The following is a 25,994-nucleotide window of genomic DNA, read 5'->3' as shown; positions in this document are numbered from 1 at the left end:
ATAAAAGGACACCATTTATTTTTTTTATTTGATTAGATAAAATGCCCTATAAAAAGACAAAATGCCTCATAAAATCAAAATTATATATATATATATATATCAGTGTGGTATTTCTGAAATAATTTTGTATAACTATAAAATGTTATAATATTTTATATCATGCAGGATATTTAGTCATTGATCACAAATTATTTATCTGCAAGTCCCATAAATGGCATCTTAAAGGAATATTTTGGGTTTAATACAGGTTAAGCTCACCCATCAGCATTTGTGGCATAATGTTGAGTGCCAAAAACAAAATACAAAAACTGCCATTGTCAGAAATCGAAGTTACACTGAGGCACTTTCAAGTGAATGGGGGAATTTTTTTTGGAGAGCTTAACGGCAGAAATGGGAAGCTTATAATTATCTAAAAGCACTTACATAAAGTCTTAATCATTTTTTTATATTTTAGGGTTTACAGCATTATGTCATCATGGCAATGACTTTGAAAATTGAACAACTTCACACAGAAAAGTTTATCACACTAAAATCATGTTTTCATACACATAGTTTACATCTTGTGGCTATACTTCTGAAACTGTTTATGCATTGGCCCCATTCGGCTCTATTGTAAGTGCCTCACTGTAACCCAGATTTTTTTCATGAAATAATTGTATTTTTTAATCTAAATCATAGCAGAGCATGAACATCCAGCAGATTCATTTAACAATATTAACAAGAACCAAACATCACTGATTTCCCATGGCAAGACTTGATTTTGTAAAATCCACATCTCACCAGTAAAGAACAGCAGATTTTCCACTCCACATTAAAAGACATGCCTGACATGGTGAGAGGCATTCAAGAACAAAGCACAAGAGACACAATCAGGTTATATATATATATATATATATATAAAAAAATACACATATGTGTATACACACACACACACACTGGTGGCAAAAAAAATTGGAATAATTTACCAACTAAATACCAAAATGAATAAAAATCCCAGATGCAGTTTATTTGGTCAACCAAAATCCCAATAATAACCAGTTAAAATTAAGGTGTTGTGCATAACGTGGGTCTTTTAACTATAAACAAGCCCAATATACACAAGGGACTTTTCTCCATTGCTATGCTCTATATTTAAGTATTTACCAAATTTAGCTTTTAATAGCCTATATATTCACCAGATGAAGAGTTTTGAAACTTTTGGCTGATAGTGTGTGTGTGTGTCTGTGTGTATATATTAACACCACCTAGTACAAGATATATATATATATATATATAAGAAAATATTTCATCATCCAAAACGTAGTATTACAGTGGCTCTGGCGGCTCTACAGAGGCACATCATCCACAATACAGACTCGAGACTTATGGCGCAACTCAATTTAATAATTTTTACATAAAAAAAATGACAAAAAACGCAGTAGTTTCAGATGTTTGTCCTCGTTTTTCAAAATGATGGGCATTTTAAAAGATCTACACTTTTCAAAGAGTAATGACAATTGAGTAAAAAAAAGAAAAGAATAAAGAATAGGAAAAAGAAAAGCCACACAAACATATCAAAGGCCCTAAAAAGGGTCTGACATTTTCCAATATCTCTACATAAAAAAAAAAAAAAAAAAACATCTCCAATGTTTCTGGTGGATGCAGCTAATCCTTGAAACACCACATGAAGAGGCAGGTGTGACAGTCTGAAGTGATGCACTGAGGGACCTCAAAGCTGCAGAGCGCAGAACTGCTGGTACACAGCCAGGATGTGATGGTCGAGCTCAGCCGTGAAAAGCAGGTTCTCCAGGGTGCCCATATACTGCTGGATAATCACATGATACTGTGGAAGACAACGATAACTGATAAAGACACAAGTAAGTGCTGCTACATGAGCTCAAAATACAGTTTAGTAGGCCTGCAGCAACTAATCAATAAATAGTTACGTTGCAGACCTACAATACAGACAAGTAAACGTGTGAACGAGGACTACCATGAGAAAGATCTGCTGTAGCCTCTCGATGCAGTTCTTGTACCAGCTGGTGTTGATGTCAATGCTGCTTGTTTCACAGCGAACCAGGTGCTCCGTCAGTAACATAATGAAGCGCTGATAGAGAGAGAGAGATAAAAACAGTTCTTTTGTCGTCTCTTTGCTCCAGGCACTGCATGTTCAAATATCATAATTAAACACAGAAACATGAAAGAATCTCCAATGTTTATTCTCTCCTGACAAGCAGGAACTAGCTGTAAAAGAGCTTTTTTCCCCCAGTTGACACGGACAGAGCCTTTGTAAAACTGTTGACACCTCTACAAAAATATTAACAACGAAAAAAAAAAGGCTTTTTAAATCAGGATTTGCACAGTCACAGACGCACCTGGAAAATAACGAGGAACAGGTTCTTCTGTTCGCTCTGGGCAGACTCCACCTTCTCCTGCAGCCTCTCGATCTGTTCCTCCAGTTGACCCTCCTCATCCTCACTGTTCTTCTCCATGTCCTCTTCATCACCGCTGTCCCGCTGCTACAGCAAGAGAGAGAAATACGACTCCGGCATTAACATCACTCAGCGTCAAGCTTTACGTTAGTCAAAAAAAAAAAAAAAAGAACCCACATGTGCAGTCATTGCAAACAAATATTAGAAATAAAGTATATACTTAGTAGTATAGTACAGATGGATTTTGTAAATACATTAAAGATATGAAATTAGAGATGGTTCTATATTCCAGTGCAATGTAATGTCCAATGAGCCCGGTTAGGAGCATACAAATAGGCCAACTAATGAAAAATCAGCTAATATAAATCCAACAATACAAGAAAACTGTGTTCACATGAGATTTGAAATAATCAGGTATTCTCCGCTTTTTCAAAATGGAAACAGACATGCACACTTTGGATAAGCTGGTAAGAACTCTGGTAAAGGTGTTTACATGTAGAGAGAAATCTGGGTAATGGGTAAAACCGTTTATGACCTCACTAATGAAGTAAAGCCGTTTTATGGCATTTATATGACCACGCACGTAGTTAGTTTTAAAAGTATAATCAGTGTAAGATTGTGCATGTAAACACGCTCCATCTGCATGTGTCATAAATGTATTCTTAATTGTAAAAACTTGCCTCCTAACAAGAACATATAAGCTATTTTGCAGACTCGTAAAAACTGCATGGATTGTTACAACTGTTACAGTGACATGTGCAAGTGGTTTGAGATCTGATTCAGATTGTATTATTGGAAAACCTTTTTGTTGTGCTGCTTTTCCAGCTTTTCTTTCGCCTCATCCAGCTCTTTCTGGATCTTCTGCACATGTTTGTTCATCTTGCGGATGGTCGAATGAAGAATCTCCCACACGTAAAACCTGCACAGCCCCAACAAACACAAATTAATTACAGCTACAATGGTCTCAACAGCACAGGTAATGGTGAGTCAGGTTCAGAAATTAAAGGGGGGCCCAGGGAAAAAGATTCCTCTGAAATTGACAAAAATACCCCCAGAATTCAAAACGTGGGGGCAAAAAAAAAAAAAAATGCACATAAGAGTTGATGCTGGTTTAATTTTATAGGTAACAACCTTAATATTATTTAATTGATAATGCTTTAATATGGCTAGAGAAAAAATGCCCTCATAAAAAGTTAAAAATATCTCTGAAAAATGTCCCTTAAATATAGTTAACTCAATTCATTCCAATTCTCTCATCATTCGCTCACCCTCATGCCATCCAGATGTGTGACTTTCTTCTGCTGAACACAAATTAAGATTTATAAAAGAATATTTCAGCTTTGTAGTCCATACAATTCAAGTGAATGGTGAACAGAACTTTCAAGCTCAAAAAAAGCATATAAAGGCAGCATTAAGCTAATCCATACGACTCCCAGTGTTTGACGCGTGTGCTAGAAATCATGATCACCAAGGAGATTGATGCCAAGATTTATAGTGAAAAAAGGAATTACATTTTGGTCTGTTTTCAACCGACACCGATTAAACCACTGGAGTCTTATGGATTACTTTTATGTGCTTTTTGGCCCTTCAAAGTTCTGGTCATCACTCACTTGCATTGTATGGACCTACAGAACAGAAATATTCTTCTAAAAATCTTTGCGTTCAGCAGAAGAAAGTCAGTCATACACATCTGGAATGGCATGAAAGCGAGTAAATGATGAGAGAATCTTCCTTTTTGAGTGAACTATCCCTTTGATAATAAAAAAAAGTTAATGTTTGACACTGCTATGAGTGTGTGCTTGTTCAGTGTTTACCTGGTGAAATCATGAGCCATTTCAGGAGAGAATATCCAGTTGGCCACTGCTGCACAGTCCACGATCTGAGTCCTAATAAACTTGTCTACCAACACATAGATCATCTGCACACACGGTGTTCACAACATGAGCTCTCGCTCCCACACATTTATATTAAATTAAACAACCTGTCCATATGCAAGAAATAAAGCACAATGGCCTACAAAGCCAAAGAGCAGTAACTACACCAACACTGAAACTGAAAAGTACAGCTTCAAAGTGTTTTGCTTGTGCAGCCAATCAGTTGCTTGGGGGAAAAGTCAGTTATACAGTGTAGTGATTGTTATACAAAAGTCTACAATCGACCAACCAGAATCCAGTCTGCAAAAGAGCCATGTAGTAAAAAAAAAATAAACATGAAGCAGTGGTATTAATATATGAAGTGTGAATGATCTCACCTGAGGGTGGCCCTTCCAGAAATCATAGAGAACCCTGAGGATGTGCAGTTTCCCCTCGTCACTCTCTGTAAGGTTCTTCAGAACCTCGTGGAATCTGTCAAAGAAATAAGCTCATCACTACTTACCAGAGGAAAACAAAAACAATAACGCATTCTTACAATCAATTAGCACACAATTAGTCTTTGATGCTTTTGTGAATGGTCTGCGATCGAACACAAGAATCACTTTAAACAATTAGACACCATTCATGAGCAGGAAAGGAAACAGAAAACCGGCCGCTGGCAGGCCTGTGTGGGGTTTGGCAGGAGACACTCACTTGGCCAGAGCACTGAAGGAATGACTTAAGGACTTGGCAGCTAAATGGAGCAGCGTCTGCAGGAACACATCAATCTTCAGAGGGTTGAAGCTGTCGCCCTCATCTGGACAGAGTCAACAACTGCATTTAGACATTGCTCAATGCTGACAGATGTCTACTCTACCTGAGAACATATGACATTTCTCGGCACAATCGGGTTTACTTCAAAGATCAATAATTTTAAGAGGAGTTTAAATTGCTTATGACTTTAATACCTTCGGAGACTACTGAAAATCATACAATTATCAATTCTTATTAGTGAAATACTAAAGGCTGACCCACCATCATCATCATCCTGGTTTGGATTGGGCACATCTTTTAGTACAGTAAGAATCTCTTCATTTGATGCACGGTTTTTGATAGCGTTAGCCACTGTGTTTGCCATAGCAAATCCAGGCAATGAACCTGTAACCGAAATGTCAAAAGCAAAATCACATGTGAGCAAACACGGCAAAAAAGGAAGTTACAGCTAACTTACAATCTTAAACATGCAAACATATTTCATTGTCATTTTTTATTTTAATACAATTCCACTGATTACAACACAAGTGGTCTCAGACCCCCTAAAAGGAACCAAAAGCAAACCATACTCAGACCACCTCAGGACTTGTGTAGTTTCACTTTAATTTTATTTGAGCAGTGGCAAATGTTCTTGGCTCATTCACACAATGTAAATGACACGCAGGAGACGTTTGCTTGCTCCATTACTCTCGAGATGATAGATAAAGAAACATTTTCAAATGCACATAGAATTTCAAATGTTTTCATTCAAGCGAAATAAGTGCTTGTAGGTTTTATCGGAGAGCCTTAACATACCGTGAGAGAATGAAGAATTTAGGACAGAAACACAGTATACATTATTACCATTGCATAATGTAATATAATTGATTTCGTAATCGCGACAGCCCTCACTGCAATGGGGTCTGAGTTCTTAAGGAGCTGTGGTGTGAACAACAACGGGTCTGAGAACACATTAATGTGAAGAGGACCAAAGAAGAAACTGGGTCCTCTTTTGAGTCCACTTACATTGAGAACACCAAAAGCACAGAGATAATTTGCAGCTGGTTCCCTTTCGGGTTCACTTTAACCAAACTGGGTTTGGTTCACTTAAAACATACTATATGTGAAACCACCCATATGTACATTACAAAACGCATGGTTCATTTGGAGCTGACACGACAGAAGTCATAACTTCCAGACCAATGAGATTAACTCAGTACCTGCTCCTGCAGTGTTTTTCATCCACTTAAAAGAACCAGTTTGTTAAGTTTCACACTGTACCAGTTTCACACTGTAGATCCAAAACATCCAATTCATAAGAGTAATTTGTTCAGGAATAGGACTACACTCATCATGCTGTGTTTTCATGCTGAAGATTACAACAAAACAACAAAAAGACTCAAAAAGGAGTAATTTGTTTTGGAATACAACTACACTGGTCACACTGAATGTTTCACGCTGTAGATTCAATAGACTGCAGTATTGCCGCCTTGCACTGCAGGAAATACCATCAGAGTATTTAAGTACAGTGCTCAGTGGCAGAAAAATGCACATTCATCCATAGGGTTCTGGTATGCTTCTCAAAATGGAACCAGTTCCAAATAATAATTAAAAATTCTGCAAGTTTTCAGTTCCCGACCAAAAGAACAAAATGCAATTATGATTTATCTAATTTATTTTTAAAGATAAGGTTGATTCTGCAAAGGAAATGTAAACTAATGAGCAGAACTGTATACAGTCAATCACAAAGGTGTAAAGGTGACAGGACGTACTGCTGGACTCTTCTGTATATTTGTAATGGCACACAGGTTCAGCGGGAATCAAAGCAGAGAAGCTCGGAAGAACAATGTCCACTATCCGATGATGGTATGACAACCTGCAGGTTTACAATCGAGACACAAAATTTATAAAATCGCAAAACAAGCATCAACCGGGACCTAGTAACAATTAAGCATGCACATTTTGGATAGCTGATTAGTCAAAAGATAAATCTTCAGAATAGAAAATACTTTTGTCATTGTAAAATGACAGTTCTGTATTAAATAGTCATCTTCTTGGAGGTTGATATTGTCAAAGAAGTAGATCTTTCTCTTTTTTTGTCAGTTTTCTAATTAGAAAACATTTGCCCTAAAATGTTGAAATTCTAATATATAAAAAAATACACAGTTGTTAAATTATGCTTTTCGTTTTAACATGTTAAGACTTCAAAATGAAAGCGGTAAGATCTGATAATTAATCCGAAAATGTTTAGCACCCTCAAATTTTTAATTGGATAATCTGGCCCTAGAAATAAATTAGTGCTATAAAGTGTAGCACTAATTACTTTACACCCCCCACTCCCACTGATGTGAACATATAGACCTGATGCAAAAAAGCTGAACTGCAACTCAATAAAACAATTCAAATGCAATGTGGGTGCAAGTTACCTCATACACTTTTCCAAAACCTCTTTAACAAACTTGGGTTTGGGATTTTCAATATCTTGAGTCAAACAGTCAGCCCTAAAGAGACAGTAACAGTTCAACACTTCAAGACAACAAATACAGCAGGAGCCTTTTGACATCCAAGCACAGCCTCTAGAAAAGCAAACATATTTGATCAGCATGATAATTAAATAACTCATTCTCACCAGTCATCCCAGCTCCATCTGAACTGGAAGTTACTCAAATGATGCGAGAACCAATTGATGAGTCTGTAACAGAAAAATTCACTTCATAAGAGAAATGTTCAGGCTTTGAAAATTCTCAGGCGTCTTTTAAAGTCAATCCTAAAGGCGATAAAAAAAATTCTCGGACCAAAATAAGAAAGGCTTTAAACTGAATATTTCGGGTTCAATACAAGTAAAGCTCAATCAACAGCATTTTTAGCATAATGTTGATTACCACGAAAATGAATGGACTCATCCCACCTATTCTTTAAAAAAAGCAAAAATCTGGGTTACAGTGAGGCACTTACAATGGAAGTCAATTGGGCCAATTTTTAGAGGGTTTAAAAAGGCAGAAATGTGAAGCTCATAATTTTATAAAAAGCACGTATTCATTTTTTTGTTAAAACGTATGTATTATTTAAGCTGTAATGTTGTTTTAAATGGTCTTTTTTTTTTTTTTTTTTAGTTTTGGGGTTTGTTGGCATTATAATCGTCATGGCAACGAAATTGTAAAATTGTCTTTAAACAGAAAAGGTAAGTAAGTGATTTTATCACTACAATCATGTTATCATGCATATAGTTTATGTCTTGTGTCTATACCTCTGAAACAGTGAGTATTTTGATGTTCAAAAATTGGGCCCCATTCACTTCCATTGTAAGTGCCTCACTGGAACCTTGATTTAGCTTTTTTTAAAGGAGGATGAATCTAAATTAATTTTTGTGGTCAACAACACTATGGCACAAATGCTGTCGACTGAGCTTGGCTTGTATTGAACCCGGAATATTCCTTTAATTATAATTTTTTATTAAAAGGCTGTCATCCTAGTTTTGGACTTAAAAATTCAGCTAGTAACTTTACTGAGATCCAAGATGACATGATTTAAATCAAGTGTCCTCAAGGAAAGTGGTTTACAGCCAAACATTTAACATCACGCAGGAGACTCACCGGTCTGCACATATTGTATTCATTGTGTCCAGTCTCATGTACATCATTTCAGTGGCTTGGGCGAGCTGAAAGCAGCAGGTTAAAGAAAACTGCAAGAGCAAGTTTGAATGAGCCATAATATCGTTTTTAAAAAATGGTTACAATTCTAGGTGCTGATTGGTCAATACAGTGTTCCAGTCATGCTAAAACACACAATATTAATTGCAACAGCTACAGTCTGATGCCAAACAAATGCTCACCTGGCTAATGTGTTAAAAACATTGCACTGCAAAGCATCAACAGAGGTCAATTACTTAGTTTACATTAAATTCACAAAAAAAAAAAAGTTCTTGAAATATTTAATCATAATATCTAATAGTCTTTAATAAATCTAATAGACTTAATATCGAATTATGTAGAAACTACATTATATAAAAGATATATCATTTATATATAAAGTGTATTTGTTCCCAACTACACCCCAAGTAACCAAATTGTGTTTTCCATTACATTTTCATTCAGGAAAATGTCATGGAAATTACTAAAATCTCAGAAACCATGGAAATTACTATAGTAAATATATATGTTTCTATTTGTTCCCTGCTCTAAAATATTTCATGAGCTAGACATTGCTCTTGTGTACAGTAAAAGCGTCCTGCAAGCCATAGTGACGTCCGATTTGTCGGTGAAGTATTCATTCGAGTATGTTCTTTTCAATGAATCAGACGAAAAGGTTCAAAAGTCAGTCTGAATAAAACAAATCAGAATCAAATCCATTTAAAAAAAATCTGTAGCCAGTACTCGCAAATGACTAGAAAAAGTAATTTGTTGAAAAGCATCGGAACACTGAATATACTGTAGGTCGTCTCCCGTAACTGCTTTTATAAAAGCACGTGCAAATCCCTCGTGCAAATATTATTTGATTTCACCTGAAAAGTGTTTTTTAAACAGTATTTTATACTGTTTGAAAGACGGGGATTTTACAAATACACAAACAGAACAAGCAATCAAATTAATTACATTAAATCACATGACATTTAGTCAGTGTAAAGGATACGACTTGCGGTAAAGAGCCCGGCTGCAGTTTGCAGAGTTCAATGAGTAAAGCAGTGTACATGACATCAATGTGCGGAGCAGTCGGCAGCTTGAATAACCCACCAAATATCACCTGTAGAACAATATCCAAACATAAACAGTACAAATAAAACATAACACAAATTCAAAAGTACATTGCTGCTTTAGTTTATTATACAGTAAGTAAATAACTGCAAAATTATTCAGAAGTAAAGCATTATTCATTGAAATAAAAGTAGCTTTTCAGCATAATGTGGTTATTTACCTCCACAATATGGTAGTTAAGGGGTATCTTGTTTTTGCCAGGGTAGCTGAGCAACTGGGCAGCACTGGAAAAAAAAAAAAGACAAAAAGAGAGAGGTATAAAAATATGAATATTATGACAAAATCAAAGCTCCGTAAATCTCAAAACCAGATAGTAGCATATGCAGAGGACATTAGGGATGGGCATTTTGGTCATTTTGTCTACTCGAGTACTCGAGGGGTACATGTCTGTCAAACATCTATGGCTGCTGCATTGCGTCTTGTTGTTCCAGTGTATCGTCTATTCATTATATGCGGTTATAAAATAATCTGTTTCAAAATGTACAAAAACTGCAAAATTAAAATATAATGCATCATATTTTGTCATTATGTGAAGATTCACTGCCCAACTCAATTAAAAAATGTGCACAATGCACATCTGTCGGTTCTTCCTTCAGGTTACCATAGTAATCTTAGAAAGCATGCACCAGTTTTTTTTAGTGACTGTCTTAACTTTCTATTTTAAAATCAAGGTTGGCTAAACAGGAGACGCCATAACCATTGCGTTTCTTATATGCGTGTTAAGCTGAATGTCAGTTTTGAAGATGCTGCATTCTGTTCCATTTAGCTGCATGCGCTCTGTCTAGCTGTTTGAAACACTCGCAGCACGTTGAGCTCACTGCCACATGCCTGGTGGGTGTGTGTGTGCGCGCGCGCACGTGTGTATGTCTCCATAAGGGTTCGCTCCAGTGGGGAAAGCCATGATGCTCCGTATTGTTGTTGCTGTGATGAAGCGTTCCATTCAACTCAGAGAGTCTGAATTTCTACCTTTCAACTGGAGAAAGTGCAATGGAATGACACTTTATGTTGGACTTCTAACTTGGAAACTCGTGCGGAAATCTTCAACTCCCATTTTGTCGAGATGCAGTTGTGTGTTAAGTCAAGCAAACATTTCAGCACCCAGGGCAGGGAGGTTTACGGTCAGTGACAAACATTCATTTTTATTAAATAGTATCCATTAAGTGAAAGTTCTTACATTAAATTATAAAACGTGTTTAGCAAACGTTTTACAGAGATGGGTGTTCAAAACACGGTTAATTACACTCTTTTGATGATCGCTACGATAGCATTGCACCGTCACATATCAGGTTGGTTGTTACGAGAGGTCTCTGATCAATGTACCCTTAAAACCACAACGTAATCTCAAAATTAAAAAATAAGCTCCCTCTTTGACACGTTTGTGTTTAGTTGTCATGTAACTGGGACTGGTTTACAAATTAAGTGAGAAGTCTAATCATGCATTAATCACATCGATCATCGTTTTCATGATCGATCATTGCTGCCACGTCTGAGTACTCCTGCCCATCCCTAGAGGACGCACCATGTTTTCCTCTCTTTCCAGTGAGAGTTGATGATGCAGTGCAGGTTCTCTTCAATCACAAACCGCTCCACTGAATGACTGCCTGGCATCACTGGCCCCTGACATCACACAGACACACACAACCATTAGCACACTTATCAGTTCACATACAACTAAATTCAACTGTATCCACAAAACATAATGAGATATTGTAAAGTAATATAACAACAAAGACATTACCTAATAAAAAAAATAACATTTGATTGCATCGGGAGGTACAAAAATGATACTTTTTCACCATATAATCTGAAAATGTCTACCTCTTTTCTGATGATGCAAGCAAGGCTACGTAGGCAGGGGAAAGTAACATTAATGAATAATATCATAGCCTAACATGTCCTGCCTACATTAGTTCCTCCTGAATATTCGGTTAATCTCGAAAATATTTTTACAGAAGTTAAATGCATTGTGAAACATTTCTATTTTAAGGATGAAGTAGTTTCTCTTCTGTGTCCCATTACAGCCCCACTCAAAATGACACGGGCTCATTGTCAAAACAGTCCTCTGTACCTCTGGGGCATCAGTGTAATCAAACATGCGGAAGACGACACGGGGCATGGGGTAGATGGCATCGTCAGAGTGTGCTGGAGGGGTAAAAGGTGGTAGGTTGTGCTGCAGGGCTTCACACAGCACGCTATCGAATGCGATATATGGACGCAGAATGTGACGTTCCTGCCAGCGATCCTTCTTCAGTTTCTGCACCTGAGCCCAGAGACAGTCCAGATACTAGGGAGAATAGGAGAAGTCAATTACCAAACAGACCCTATGTCAGGGCTTCTAGATAAAGTGATGAAGCATGTGCTCCGACTCTCACCTCTTCCTGTGGGTGGGGCTTTTCTGCAGTCCACACCTGCAGCATGGGAACATGAGTCTTCTGTCGCCGCCTGTAACAAACCCAGACCATGACAGTTCACAGTAGATTTCGCTGAACTCAATGCCATCTACCAGAATAACATTTGGGCTGTCAAACATTATAATATCAATATGAACAAGAATCGAGTAATATATATAAATGTATTTAGTGTAAATAAAAATTAAATTCCCAATGCGCTCTAGGTCCTCCTCATAGTGGTGTAGTGACACACCTCAATCCAGGTGGCGGAGGACGAATCTCAGTTGCCTCGAGTCCGAGACAGCCAATCCGTGCATCTTATCACGAGGCTTGTTGAGCGTGTTACCGCAGAGTATGCGCTAGGTCTCCACAGTAAAGCACTCAACAAGCCACAAATTCACGAAAAAGTGTTATGGATCTGAATCCCATTGATCATTTGTGGGATCAGCTAGAATGTGAGGTGTGCGAGAGGTGCCCGAAAAGACAGCCACATCTATGGCAAGTGCTGCAGGAAGTGTGGGGTGAAATGTCACCTGAGTATCTGGACAAACTGACAGCTAGAATGCAAAGGATCTGCAAAGCTGTCATTGCTGCACATGGAGGATTTTTTGATAAGAACTCTTTGAAGTAGTTTAAGAAGTTCTGAACATTTTCTTCTAAGTTTTATTAGTAATTTTTCACATTATTAATGTTGACGATACATTGTGATAAGTTGAATGCCACTTTGGTGAATAAAAGCTCCAATTTCTTTCCATAAAAGCAAAATCTGTACATTATTCCAAACTTCTGGCCACCAGTGTATATATACACAAAAAACTCTTCATCTGGTGAATATATAGGCTATTAAAAGCTAAATTTGGTAAATACTTAAATATAGAGCATAGCAATGGAGAAAAGTCCCTTGTGTATATTGGGCTTGTTTATAGTTAAAAGACCCACGTTATGCACAACACCTTAATTTTAACTGGTTATTATTGGGATTTTGGTTGACCAATAAACTGTATCCGGGATTTGTAATAATTTGGACTCTTGAAGCCACCTTTTCTGTGCCCATCAAAGAAAGAAAAAAAAACTACTTTTTAACATCCTAAGAATCGATTTTTAAAAACTCTCGGCTGATAAATCGGTTATCAGCCTTTTACACCACCTTAGTATCGTATAGGCAGAATCCACTATCAATTGACCTAATTAATATTAGACTTATTTACTAAATAAATGTACCTTAACACCAATGATTCTGGCCTTATTATAATTAGGGCACATTATAATAAGGCAAACCACAGGGGAAAATATTACTCAATGTCATAACCTAACAATCAGTTCAACTAAAGATCTCTCTGACATAACAATTTAAAAGGAATCATTCAACTTAAATAGGAACCTACTTTAGATAACCCTCAATTTGGTTGAGCAAGCGATCCATTTCCACATCTTTCTTCTCATACAGTTCCTTCCCGACCCAAGGCAGACTTGACAGCACGGCATACACATACCAGTCAGACCGCACCTGCATGGACACATCTGTTAGCCACGCGATTATCTTAGAACAGTTGACGGTAGACTAGGTGGTCGGAGAGCAAGTCTACCTGTGGTATGTCCTCTTCCTGAGTGACGCTGACGAAGTTCTCAAACATAGCGACCATGGAGGGAGCAGCGATGACGTGACAGTTTACCAGGTCACTGAGGAATCGCACCTGCAGAACACATGACGAAACAAACATCATAAAAACTATGAAAGCGTGGGGTGCATTTTTTGATGAACGCAAACCAACACATACCAAATAAAGGGCCTCAGAGTACAGGTTTGACTTTAGAGTCTCCTTAAGTTGTCGGATCATAGCCTCCACAAACTCTCCTCCAAAGTTGTAGTTGCGAGCATTGAGAAGCCCTGCCAGTGTGCTGTATACCGTCAACTTCTCCGGCAAAAGCCTAGCACTGTGCAACAACAGAAAAGTAACTTATAGAAGAATATTGTTATATCCTACACAGTAGGGCTGGGCAATATGGACCAAAAATCATATCTCTGTATTTTTAGGCTGAATGGCGATACAAGATATACATCTCAATATTTTATACGAAGTGGACTAAATGTTCAGTTGCAAGACAAAGCCACATGCGAGATAGTAAATTAAGCTTGCAACACGCTTTGTTTCAGGACAGAAGATTTTTCGGGCTGCGAAGGATTCGTGGCCGGGTTTGCAGCAGCACTATATTTAACACATACTGCAGTTTATGGCGCTGTTGTAAATGGTGGAAGAGATTTATGGCATGTTGAGAATGACCCCTACATGCCATTCTGTACAGATGACAAGCAGAGATCGACATTAAGCATTGCGATGTGCTTGTCCTTTGGACAAATAAATGGTTCATTCAATAAAAGTTACTTGTCCAGAGAGAAAAAAGACATGTATTGGTTACATGCTCAAGTAACATTTTACAGTTTCTGTTGCATGTTTTCTAAAATTACGATATGGCCAACCTAATCGTATTATACCTATGCAATCAACTAGATTCTCCGGGACAGAAATGTAAACTGCACTGAGTAGGGGAGGTCTATTAAATCCAAATCATCTCCAAATAATTGAACCATTGTTTTTCTTTTTACTGACCAGGTATTTCAATGTTGCAGGAGAACTTATGAGCGAGTGGGGCCGGCATTGCGCTCAGACGCAGAGGGAGAGTGTGAGAGGTCAGATGCAAATACAGCACGACTTTATGGAAGTAACGGGTTATGTGATGCAACATCAAACTATATCGATATAAACGGTATTGTCTCATCCTATATACCTTAAAAAGTCGATATACCACCCAGCCCTACTACACAGTGTCTTTACCATTCTCTGCAATTTTGGACCCAAATCACAGGAAGCAAAAGAAAACCGAATGCTTGAAAGCGCAAGTTCCTTACACAGAACATAAGATTCGCAGGATTTTGCTTTTATAATTTGGGAGATCAGCTTCCAGGACGCCAGCAAGACCCTCCAAATTGCTCTCCAAGGAGGATGTACTCTGGAAGCAAACACAACAAAACATGTATTGATCATTTGACTGAATTCATCAACACTTTTAAATGATTAACAAAACATGCAAGGTAATACCTTCTCTCCCACTCTGCAAATCAGTGACTCCAGACGGTCTTCAATCTCAATAGGTTCTGAAGTTCTCCTCCGTTTGTGAGGCTGAGAGCCTCCTGAAACAGAAAGTCAAGTGCACAAGTCAAAAAGAGACGTTTTTTTTAGCTAGTGTTGGGATTTCAACACCCTTTTTAAACCTCCATAAATGCAAATAACATTCAATAGAGGAAGATTAACAGCTACAGTGAATACTGCTGAATTCTGCTTAAAGTGCGAGGTATAGGGATCATGATTCAAATAACACAATCATTACTTAATTTGCCAAGAATACTTATTATACAGATCTCAAAGCTCTTTCTAATCTTCCTTTCAGCTCATTTAGTATATTACCATCAATCTGCAAAGAATAAACTACAAAGATTCCCATAATTTTAATGGGCTGCCACGAAAGGCTGAGTGACAATAATAAACCAGCTTTTACTCTGATTTGACTGCTGACTTACGACTTTCTTCAATATGCAAATGAGGAGGGATGCTCAGCATTTCATGCAAATAAACAAACTATATTAGACCAACACAGCACCCTTCGGCTAATCAAAAAGTCTTTCATTGGCGAACATTGAAGAAAATAAACACACGAAATGAAGATTACATAAACACATGCTAACACGCTTGCAACACTCACCATCATTCTCATCGCTGTGTCTGCGCCGGGACATTTCTCAACAGAAAAACACAAACCCTTAAGATAAAATGAAAACCCCTCTCTCTATATATACGTGTACGTATATATATATATATATACACACACACGTTTATTTAACGTATTATGTCCACTGAATTCCGTACAGTAAAGCACGACGCTTTGAATGATAACAACCGAAAGACACACGAGAAAAATAAAGGCGGTTGATTTAATGGCTACCACATCCGGGGTTACAGCTGCGTCACCGGAAATACGTAGCATCTCTGTGCATCTCATTATATCTTCCGCAGGCATTATGACGCAGCAGTAGGTCGGTCAATTCATAACAACACACGATTCGTTCTTGATTTACTGGATTATCATTATTTAATTGAAGATGAAGGTTTTATTTTATTTTAAGATTTTGACACGATTGACCATAATTTTAAGTTTCGTACATTAGAATTGTTTGGAATAGGAGAAAACTACTGCTGCGGAAATGCTCTCTATTCTTATAAAAAACTCAGACTTTGACAAATTAACTGTGTTAGGCATACAGCTGGCTATCAGCCAACTGGCAGATGACACAACTATATTTATGAAAAATAGTATCCAAGTTCCCAGAATCCTCAAAACAATAGACTTATTTTCTAAGGAACAATGTGAATTACTTCCAATTCATAACTCCCCATAATATTCCTGTTAAGTCAACCATTAAATACCTAGGTATACACATTACAAAGGATAAGAACGCACTAAATAATCTCAACATTTGGAATAATTTAGATAAATGTAAATCTTATTTGAATTTGTGGTCTCAAAGAGATATCTCTATTATTGGCCATACTTATCTTTAAAAATGTAATGTATTTCATTGATTTATCTACCCAGCTAACTCTATGTCGCTCCCCAAAAATGCAATAAAAGCTATAAACCAGGAAATCTTTAATTACATTTGGAAAAGAAAAACACACTACATTAGGAAAGGAATTATGGTGAAAGAGCTTGATGAAGGAGGTCTGAAAGCCATTGATATTGAGTGTATAATTGTACAATCAAAACTAATTGGCTTAGATCCTTTGTAAAAAAAAAAAAAAATGAAAACAGCCTTTGGTTCCATATACCTAGCAACATTTTTATGAAACTAGCGGACATCAACCTCCTTCTTAGATGTAAAAAAAACTCCCTATCAAGTTATCAGATTTTCCTCAACAGGTATTATTATATTGGAAATTGATTTACAAGCACAATTTTAGCCCTCATAACATCCCATTATGGAATTGTAGATATGTAGTGTGTAGGAACAAATCTTTATTATACAACAATTGGTATGAGAGAGGAATATGGTCTGTGATGCACCTTTTGGAAAATACAGGAATCATTATATCTTTTGAGACTTTTTGTTTAAAATTTAAGATAAATATCCAAAAACAGTATGATATTTTTATCAAAGCAATCCCACAATCTATAATTCAAATGTCTTATAGTTTATGTCAAAGTAATGTAACTCCTTATCTTCCTAAACTCTTGCTGAATGGACTAGCTCTTACTAACCTGAAATTGCCAAACATCACAATCCGGACAGCTTTTGTTAATGAATTATAACAATTTTCTTAAAACAAATAAAAAAAATCAATTTTCCAATATTTTTCTAATGATGAGGTTAAGAAATTGAGAACAAAATATTTTACATTTCCAATCGTACCAAAAGCAAAGGAAGTCCACTTTAAAACTCTTAACGGAATATATGCTTCTGGAGAGTTTTTAAGATGCAAATTTAGTCTAGATCATAACAGTTGCTCATTTTGTGATGAACAATTTGTAACAACAGAACACTTATTTTATGAATGTAAATTTGTTAATGCTTCTGGGCAGATTTACATTATTGGTTATTTCCTAAATTTGACAATTTCTCTGATTTAACTAAAGAAAATGTGATATTTGGCATATTTGCTAACGAGAGAACACACGACTTAGCAATTAACATAAATATTATTCTTGGGAAATTCTTTTTACATAAAAGTAGATTCATTAAAACAGTACTGAACTTTTTCACATGTCATTATTTCTTGTCACTGAGGTCAATGAAGAAGAAGGTTGCCTTGGAACTTTGTAACTCTATAAAAGAAATTAAACTTGCAGAGAACCCCTAGACCTTGTTATTTATTTATGTTATGTACTTTAGTTTCTCATCCTTTATGCCTGTCTGTTGTCTGGATAAGAAATGTTTGCTATTGTACCAGGTCATTTATGTTTGTAATGTACCTTTCTTACTGGTCAATAAAAGTAAAAAAAATTAAATAATGCATGTGTTCAGTTTTATGAATATATCTTAGTATTTAATACGCCAGTCAGCGGTTTAGAGACATACATTGTATGAAAAATAGTTGAAAATGCATGTGTTTTTTTGTGTGTGTGCTCTAATAAGAAATTTTTTCTTTTCTCTCATAAACAAATATTTGGGATTTATTTCAAAGTTCTTTCTGTTTATAATGGCGTGCGACAGCATCACTGAGAGTGTGCTTGTTCATTTTGATGTACAAAGTCTTAAACAAGACAACCCAGACTTTTCAGCAACAAGGAAATTGTACTCCTGTGTAAAGAAAAGGTTGAGTAAGAATAGTGATATGTGTAATATCAGACACGTTTTTGTTTTGATTATTGCAGAGTTTGATGGTATTACATTCCCACCCTGATGTTTAGACATTCGCAACATTTGTGGCATCAAAGTAAGTGACAGCAGCTTGTGAAAACATCTCATCGCCAGCTCTTTGGCTCTGCTGTGTAAAGTGGTTTTCATGGAGATGATCTGTTTTAGGGGCCCTGGTGAAGTCCTGTTGTACTGCCAGTTAAACAATCCTCAGATCATCTGTCAGTGGCAGAAGGATCTTTGTTCAAAGCTTCAGCTCACATGCAAGGTAATTTAAAAGGTAATCTCAAATACAAAACAAACTTTTTTTCACAAAGCATGTGGGTATTTGACACAAAACTTGTCCAAGGAGATGTTCTGGTTTCAATACAATAGTATTTGAAGCATGCAAAAACCACAGGATGGTATAAACATTTAAATACAAAGTGTTTGAAATGGATAGCCACAAGACATAAATATTGTACGTGTTAACAAAATTTTGGTGTAATAATATCCCTTAGAGGCTTCACTAGCGTTACATCGTCATGGCAACATAGTTGTAATATTGGCTACACAGCAAAGGTTAGTAAGAGATTTTAATCACACTAAAATCATGATAACACACACAATGTTTATGTCTTGTGGCGATACTTTTAAAACAGAATTATTAAGTTAACACACTGGCCCTATTCACTTCCATTGTAAGTGCTTCACTGTAACCGTGATCTTTGCATCTTTTATTTCTGTCAACTGAGCTGAAAAGAAGAGTTCACCCAAAAATGAAAATTCTCTTTTCATTTACTCACCCTCCTGCCATGCCAGATGTGTACGACTTTCTTTCTTCTGCAGAACACAAATTAATATTTGAGAAGAATATCTCAGCTCTGTAGGTCCATGCAGTATAAGTGAACGTTGACCAGAATTGTGGAGCTCCAAAAATCTTATAAAGGCAGCATTAAAGTAATCCATAATACTCTTTTGGTCTTAAATATTGATCTGTTTCTCACCCACATCTATCATATCACTTCTGAAGACATTGATTAAACCACTGGAGTAATATGGATTACTTTTATGCTGCCATTATTTAATTTTTGGAGCTTCAAAGTTCTGGTCACCATTCACTTGCATTGTATGAACCAACAGAGCTGAAATATTCTTCATTAAATCTTCATTTGTGTTCTTCAGAAGAAAGAAAGTCATACACATCTGTGATGGCATGAGGGTGAGTAAATGATGAGAGAATTTAAATTTATGCGTGAACTATCTCTTTTGACTTGTATTGAAACCAGAACATTGCTTTAAAATGTATATGAATCCTGTATATGAAGTTTTTCACCATTTTTAATGAACTGCATACATAATTATAATAGAATTAAAAAATGCTGTTTAAATTAGTTTTCGATTGAGCATACCGTACAGTATGTCGCCACTTTCCAATAATATTTATGTCAACGAACTAACCATGTATTCTTATTTGAAATAGTTGGTCTTGTTTTTCCACAGATACGAGTGGCTAGTGAGGGTATTAATGGTACAGTTGGTGGCACCAAAACAGCCACTTAACTTTACATCATATCAATGCATTCACATCCAGCATTTAAACTAATGCAAATACAGGATTTCAAGGTAAAGTAATCTGTGCTACAACTCATGACCACTCTCCAGAATAACACTAATAAAATGCACAAAAGAGATGCATTTCATACAAAGTGCATTGCTGGTTTTTCCCCCTCAAGAGAAGTGAAGGAGGTACGGAGTGCTTTTCTGATCTTCCAGTTGGTGTCTACAAAGAAATTGTCCCTATGTGTGTGGATCTAGATGTGATCTCATACAGATTGGCTGGTAAGGGAAACACTATTAAATAATGGAGACTTTCTTTAAAATATACATAAAATCTATTTATCTTTGTGTACATGTATGCAATGTATATTGAGGAGAACAATATGTTATGCAAGTGTCATGCTTCACAAAGGAATACATTTGTAAGCAAAGAACCTCATGGAAAATAAGTCTGCAGACAGTGATACAATACTACCGGACTGCAGAAACTTCTATGGGAGTAAAATTGAAAGAATCGCTGTGTTCAGTCCTGTAAGTTCAAGTCATTGATGTCAGAACTTTGTTAATAGTTCAGTGAATTACGCATTACTCTCTATCTGCTCTCAGGGTCAGTTCAGTCAGGGTTTGGCACCTGATATCTAAATTCAGCTACTTCCCAGACTATGTGGAAAATAATCTGGATCTGTTCTGTGACAAAAAGGTTCTGATGTACTGTACTGGGGGCATTCGCTGTGAACGAGGCTCAGCTTAACTTCGATCAAAGGTAAGTCTGAATATAAATGAGAGTATGTAGATTTGTGGGCAAAGGTTTGTAATATTCTCGAGTCGCCTTTTTCCAAATATCCAGAATGTCTGCAAGGTGTACCAGCTGAAGGGTGGCATTCACAAATACCTAGAGCAGATCCCCGATGGCTTCTACCGCGGTAAACTCTTTGTGTTTGATTAACGTTATGCAATCGCATTCAACAAGGACAACATCTCGGGTGTGTAGTGCAAGCTTTTTGTAGTTATACACTTTACAAAAGTCATACTATTGAGTTAGAAACTAAACACATGGGCTTCTTTTCTCAGAGTGCAAATATTGTATTTGCCAATGGATCAATATCAGCTGTGCTCCACAAACTTCTGCTGTCGTTCACCACCTGTAGAGAGAACGGTCTGACAGCCTGCTGGCACATGTGCCAAGCTATAGAGCAAAACCACAGTGACAGCTCCTCTGATGGGACTCCTCATAAAGAGGAATGTGAATGCACAATGTCACGACCCCGAATCCCTAAAGACAGTTTATGACAAATCCAGATTTAGTTTACTCAAGAACAGTTTCGACCACATTCATCTTAGTTGGCCTGTAATGGTGTGATTTTAAAGAAATTTAGATAGAAATCTTGCCTCTTAAACCTTAATGCTTTTTTAAATAGATTATGTATCAATATAACTTTCTCTAGCAGATCTAGTTGATTACAGTGTTGAACCGATTAAATCGTTCTTTTAAAAACTGGACACAGCGGTAAATCATCAATAAATTGCATAACGGGTCTGGGTAGCTCAATGAGTAAAAACGCTGACTTCCACACCTGGAGTCACGAGTTGGAATCCAGGGCGTGCTGACTGACTCCAGCTAGGTCTCCTAAACAACCAAATTTGCCCGGTTGCTAGGGTGGGTAGAGTCACGTTGGGTTAACCTCCTCGGTTGAAAATAGCGTGAAGCCTCCACATGCACTATGTCTCTGTGGTAACGTGCTCAACAAGCCACATGATAAGATGTGCGGATTGATGTCTAAGACGAGGAGGCAACTGAGATTTGTCCGCCACCACCCGGATTGAGGGGAGCCACTACGCCACCATGAGGACCGTTGTATTATACATTTATAAAATGTTAAATCTAGGTTCCATACAACCATATATAAACTGGAAAAGTAGAGTAGATTGCATTTAGCATTTGAGGTATAGATGAAGATGATGATTATATCAGCTGTTAAACAGAGTTTTCCAGCAAGAGATTCCTGCCAGTCCTGTTCTTTCTATTGTAAATTAAATTATTCAGATTACTGAGAATCTCACCCTTTGTCTTTAATGGCTCCTGGAGCCCCAGTCGTTGAATAGTTAGGCTGATTGGATTAGCATCTATGCATCTGAATAGTTATGCTGATTGGATTAGGATTGGTAACAATCTAGAGTCTAGGGTGGTTTCCTAAACCTGTATACTTCATTTACATGCTTTGTTTAAGGTCGTCACCTAGGTGCTTTGTCTCCATTTCTAAGCACTGCCCTCTTAATGTATATAAACTACAATGTAAAGTTCCCTTAGTCAGACTTGATGACTGCAGCTACTGACAGCTCGTGTTCTCAATAAAGAATCCTGCTGAAGATAAAACCAAGTCTCCTGGTCTTCGCTTCTGAGTTTCCAACAGGACCTTGAGCGCATTGGGAATGCCAAATTGGGTAGAAATATCTTATTTTGTATAAATTGCATAACATTTCTTTTTATTCATATTTTTATTTTACATACAGAATCATACAAATAAAAAGGAACTGCTAGTGTAATTTATCCAACACAGCAACCAGGTCATTCAACACGTAGGACAAAGTTATTGTACAATACACGCATAAAACTATAAAGCAGCAAAATAATTAACTGCAATGTTCCTTGAACATGAGATCAAATAAATATCAACACAAGTCACTTTACACAAACAGGCATACTTTCTTCATTCTTTGAGAAAGAGAACAGCAATGTAAAGCTTGATTTAAAATTATTTTTCCCTTGTAGACAAAGCGACGGTGGAACGTTCTCTCAATTTTGGCAATGTACAAGCTTCCAGCATCTGCAGAGGGCAAAGAGAATATAGTGATGTAAAGCTACACGCTCATGCATTTCAGTACAATGTTACATCTGAACGTTCATTGTAGTTTACATTGTTTGTGAAGGCACCAATGAATCCAACAATGGACCCTATGGCCAGTGATGGTACAGGTACCAGATGGTATCGTTACTCAGCGTTGGTCCAAGCAATGGGTTCAGCTGTGCTAGAATAGCTATCAGCCAGCTAAAGCAAAAGCAAGAAGCAGAGAGTGAAAACATAACAGTATTTTTTGCATAAATACAAGACAAAAAAAATACAAAAAAAAATTAATAGAAAACATTTATTATACTTATGAATATACATTTCGGCAAATAAAAATACTATTTAATAAAACTGAAAGTGGTCATCTCCAATTATTGTACCAAAATGTATCTCAAGCATCAGTAAATAAATTAGGACACAAATAAAGTTGTCAATACTGCCTCCTTGTGGCTACTTAAATAAAACACTGTCCTATTTCTTCAAAATACTAAATAATTCACAGACAAGAGGGACAGTCATGGTATGATATATGTAACATACAAATACACATATACATATGTAACATACAAATACACATATACATATATATAATTTTCTTGTTTATTACCTATGTTGGGGGACCATAAACATGAACTTGATTGGCCTGGATGTGCTGTTTGTTTTTAATCAATAATAATGAAATTGCCCGAAGGCTGTGTTTGACTTTCAGCGGACACAGAACACAACAGTCACTTTCTTTTACAACATAGAAATAGCATTTATTTCTCATTAACCTCTCTAAAAGTGTATACATTAAAGATATTTTAAATGATTTGTACTTACAACAGGTAGCAGCAAACTGCAGTTAGTACCAGCATGGTCGCAATGACTCTAATAAGCAGAACATACAATGATAAAAACTGATATTTAATAAACACTTGTTGAATAAAAACGACTGACTGTAAGTTTCACGACTGGCCACTTTGGCACAGCAATGTCACGTGATCGACTTATACATACAGCTCGCGTTAAATCATACGTTGTTTTGTCGTATTTACGTATAATTTAATGCTATCACAAACTTCCCAAAGTCTTTAAACTGCATTATCTACTACAACTTTACTGTTTAATAAGTATTTACCATGTGTCGCACTTTTATTTGTATGCATCCTGTGTTTGATATATGTAATTTAGCATGAAAAAGTTTTAAAGGAAATGCTAATGTTTGCTTACCCTCGATTCGGTCCTTTAGGAATAAACAACGGAATAACGCCACCAACAAGACCCCAAAACACAGTCATAACTGATATAGAAACCACGAAAGATGTGCTCGCCATTATATTATCTATGTATACGAAGGTTTTTCCAGTAAAACTAGTTAAGTTGTGAGACTCCGCACCGCTCGCGCTAGACTGCTGTGTGTGTGTGGACGGTGACGGTCACATGACTCTCCACAGGCCGTAAAGAGAAGTGACAGGCATGACGGGTGAGGATGGCTCACCTCTTCCTCTGCACTCATTATGGAAGATACGTATCAAATTACTTTTCTAGTTGGCGCATACGCAACGAGCACTTACAGTATGTCCTGTATTTATCTAATCTTCATTGGAGTCACATTCAACTTTTACATCAGCATGAATCTCACTGATTCTTGCATTGATAAAAAAAAAAAAAAAAAAAGCAGGACTGAACTCATCAGTTTCACAAATGGCCAAATAGAAAGTTCATGTGCTCACGGTGTCTGTGAAGTAATAAGAATTTCCCTGCATACATTTTTTTCCGCAGTGAAGAAACAAGGTATTGCTTAAACTGCGAATGTCCATTATGCTATTATCCCTCATGTTGGGAAGAAGAAAAATAAATAATTAAAAAAAACCTGTCTACAACTGACAGATTGACACTTCTGTAGTCTACTACACTAATCGTGACATCCTAGTATTTGATCTTTTGTGGAAGATGCACAAAGCATCTTAAAGGTGCACGAAGTATTTTTTCCCACACTTGAAAAGATTTACTCCTAAATAAATTCATTGTAATTATGTATAAAATCATGACCGCTCACATGAGATGAGGACTCTAGTCATATTAGCAACCTTATAAAACCTGCTGTATTCTACATGGGGGGGGCTGCCATTTTAGAGTCACATGACCAGCTGAATACTACTCGCTTAATCTCAGTAACCGTCTTGTAATTGGTCACTTTCACATTTGGGATTAAATTAATCATGATTTACTGTGAAGTGAATTTCTACAATGGCATTGAAAGATGCTGTATCCACACCACTAGGTGTCACTGTAAGACAAAGATGAGGAGCAAAAATGTATTGAGCGCACCTTTAAAGTGATAGTTCACTCAAAAATGAAAATTCTCTCATTTACTCACCCGCATGCCATCACGGATATCTATGACTTTATTCTGCAGAACACAAATGACTATTTTTAGAAGAATATTTCAACTCTGTAGGTCCATACAATGCAAGTGAATGGTGGTCAGAACTTTGAAGGACCAAAAAGCACATTAAGGCAGCTAAAAATAATCCATAGGATTTATGGTTAAAATAAGTCTTCAGAAGTGATATAATAGGTGTTGTTGAGAAACAAGTCCTTTCTTCAATAATTTCTCCTCCCTGCCCAGTAGGTGGTGATGTGCACAAAGAATGCAAATTTAATAAATGTGAAAGACAGAAAAAAAACTTTAAAAAGGACAATCACAGTTGGTCACTATTCACTTACATTGTGAGGACCAACAGAGCAGAGATATTCTTCTAAAAGTCTTTGTGTAGTCAGCAGACTCAAGTCATTCATATCTGGGATGGCATGAGAGCGAGTAAATTATGAGAATTTTCATTTTAAAATTGAAATAGAGTTTGTAAACACTTCTCATAAGATTAGAAGTTATTAAGTATCAACCTGATAGATCAATGCAAAGTATCTCAGTAACCAAACAGAACATGTGAGTTAAATGAAATGTGATAACTCAAGACACAACACTGGTCGGCTTTTCCACATTAAAAGTGTATGCACAACTGAGCTCAAACCCTTAAATTATTCCACAGCACAGGT

General features: G+C 36.7%; 2 protein-coding genes and 1 pseudogene across 2 annotated transcripts; 1 reads left to right on the top strand and 2 right to left on the bottom strand.

The window, feature by feature from the left end:
* Positions 1 to 16: 16 nt before the first annotated feature.
* Positions 17 to 16,151, bottom strand: LOC127663524 (nuclear cap-binding protein subunit 1-like). The gene is made up of 23 exons (XM_052155139.1): positions 15,918 to 16,151; positions 15,257 to 15,348; positions 15,067 to 15,167; positions 13,937 to 14,093; positions 13,745 to 13,852; positions 13,544 to 13,665; positions 12,141 to 12,210; positions 11,837 to 12,052; positions 11,288 to 11,385; positions 9,929 to 9,992; positions 9,647 to 9,757; positions 8,611 to 8,675; positions 7,647 to 7,709; positions 7,444 to 7,518; positions 6,790 to 6,893; positions 5,300 to 5,422; positions 4,979 to 5,081; positions 4,663 to 4,756; positions 4,226 to 4,329; positions 3,213 to 3,330; positions 2,355 to 2,498; positions 1,973 to 2,086; positions 17 to 1,822 (listed from the first exon to the last, which is right to left on the bottom strand). Exons 1-23 carry the CDS (start codon positions 15,949 to 15,951, stop codon positions 1,709 to 1,711), a joined length of 2,394 nt encoding a protein of 797 aa, XP_052011099.1. The 5' UTR covers positions 15,952 to 16,151; the 3' UTR covers positions 17 to 1,708.
* Positions 16,152 to 18,715: 2,564 nt separating this feature from the next.
* On the top strand, positions 18,716 to 21,396 carry LOC127663477 (thiosulfate sulfurtransferase/rhodanese-like domain-containing protein 2; annotated as a pseudogene).
* Positions 21,397 to 22,594: 1,198 nt separating this feature from the next.
* On the bottom strand, positions 22,595 to 24,383 carry LOC127617181 (V-type proton ATPase subunit e 1-like). Its single transcript, XM_052089103.1, has 4 exons — positions 24,165 to 24,383; positions 23,775 to 23,822; positions 23,022 to 23,153; positions 22,595 to 22,931 (listed from the first exon to the last, which is right to left on the bottom strand). The coding sequence occupies exons 1-3, from the start codon at positions 24,266 to 24,268 to the stop codon at positions 23,060 to 23,062; spliced, it is 246 nt and encodes an 81-aa protein (XP_051945063.1). The 5' UTR covers positions 24,269 to 24,383; the 3' UTR covers positions 22,595 to 22,931; positions 23,022 to 23,059.
* Between the last annotated feature and the right edge of the window lie 1,611 nt (positions 24,384 to 25,994).

The sequence above is a fragment of the Xyrauchen texanus genome, chromosome 23 (genome assembly GCF_025860055.1).
Source record: "Xyrauchen texanus isolate HMW12.3.18 chromosome 23, RBS_HiC_50CHRs, whole genome shotgun sequence".
Lineage (NCBI taxonomy): Eukaryota > Metazoa > Chordata > Actinopteri > Cypriniformes > Catostomidae > Xyrauchen > Xyrauchen texanus.
Note: the sequence above shows the minus strand (reverse complement) of the source record. Positions and strands in the feature narration are given on the sequence as shown.

Coding starts and splice junctions, on each gene's coding strand:
- LOC127617181 (XM_052089103.1), bottom strand. CDS start 24,268: ATGGCGAGCACATCTTTCGTGGTTTCTATATCAGTTATGACTGTGTTT. Junction 23,823..24,164: donor CCTAAAGGACCGAATCGAGG/GTAAGCAAACAT, acceptor TCTGCTTATTAG/AGTCATTGCGACCATGCTGG. Junction 23,154..23,774: donor GCAGTTTGCTGCTACCTGTT/GTAAGTACAAAT, acceptor CTTTTGCTTTAG/CTGGCTGATAGCTATTCTAG.
- LOC127663524 (XM_052155139.1), bottom strand. CDS start 15,951: ATGTCCCGGCGCAGACACAGCGATGAGAATGATG. Junction 13,853..13,936: donor ACTCTGAGGCCCTTTATTTG/GTATGTGTTGGT, acceptor TGTGTTCTGCAG/GTGCGATTCCTCAGTGACCT. Junction 12,053..12,140: donor AGCCCCACCCACAGGAAGAG/GTGAGAGTCGGA, acceptor TATTCTCCCTAG/TATCTGGACTGTCTCTGGGC.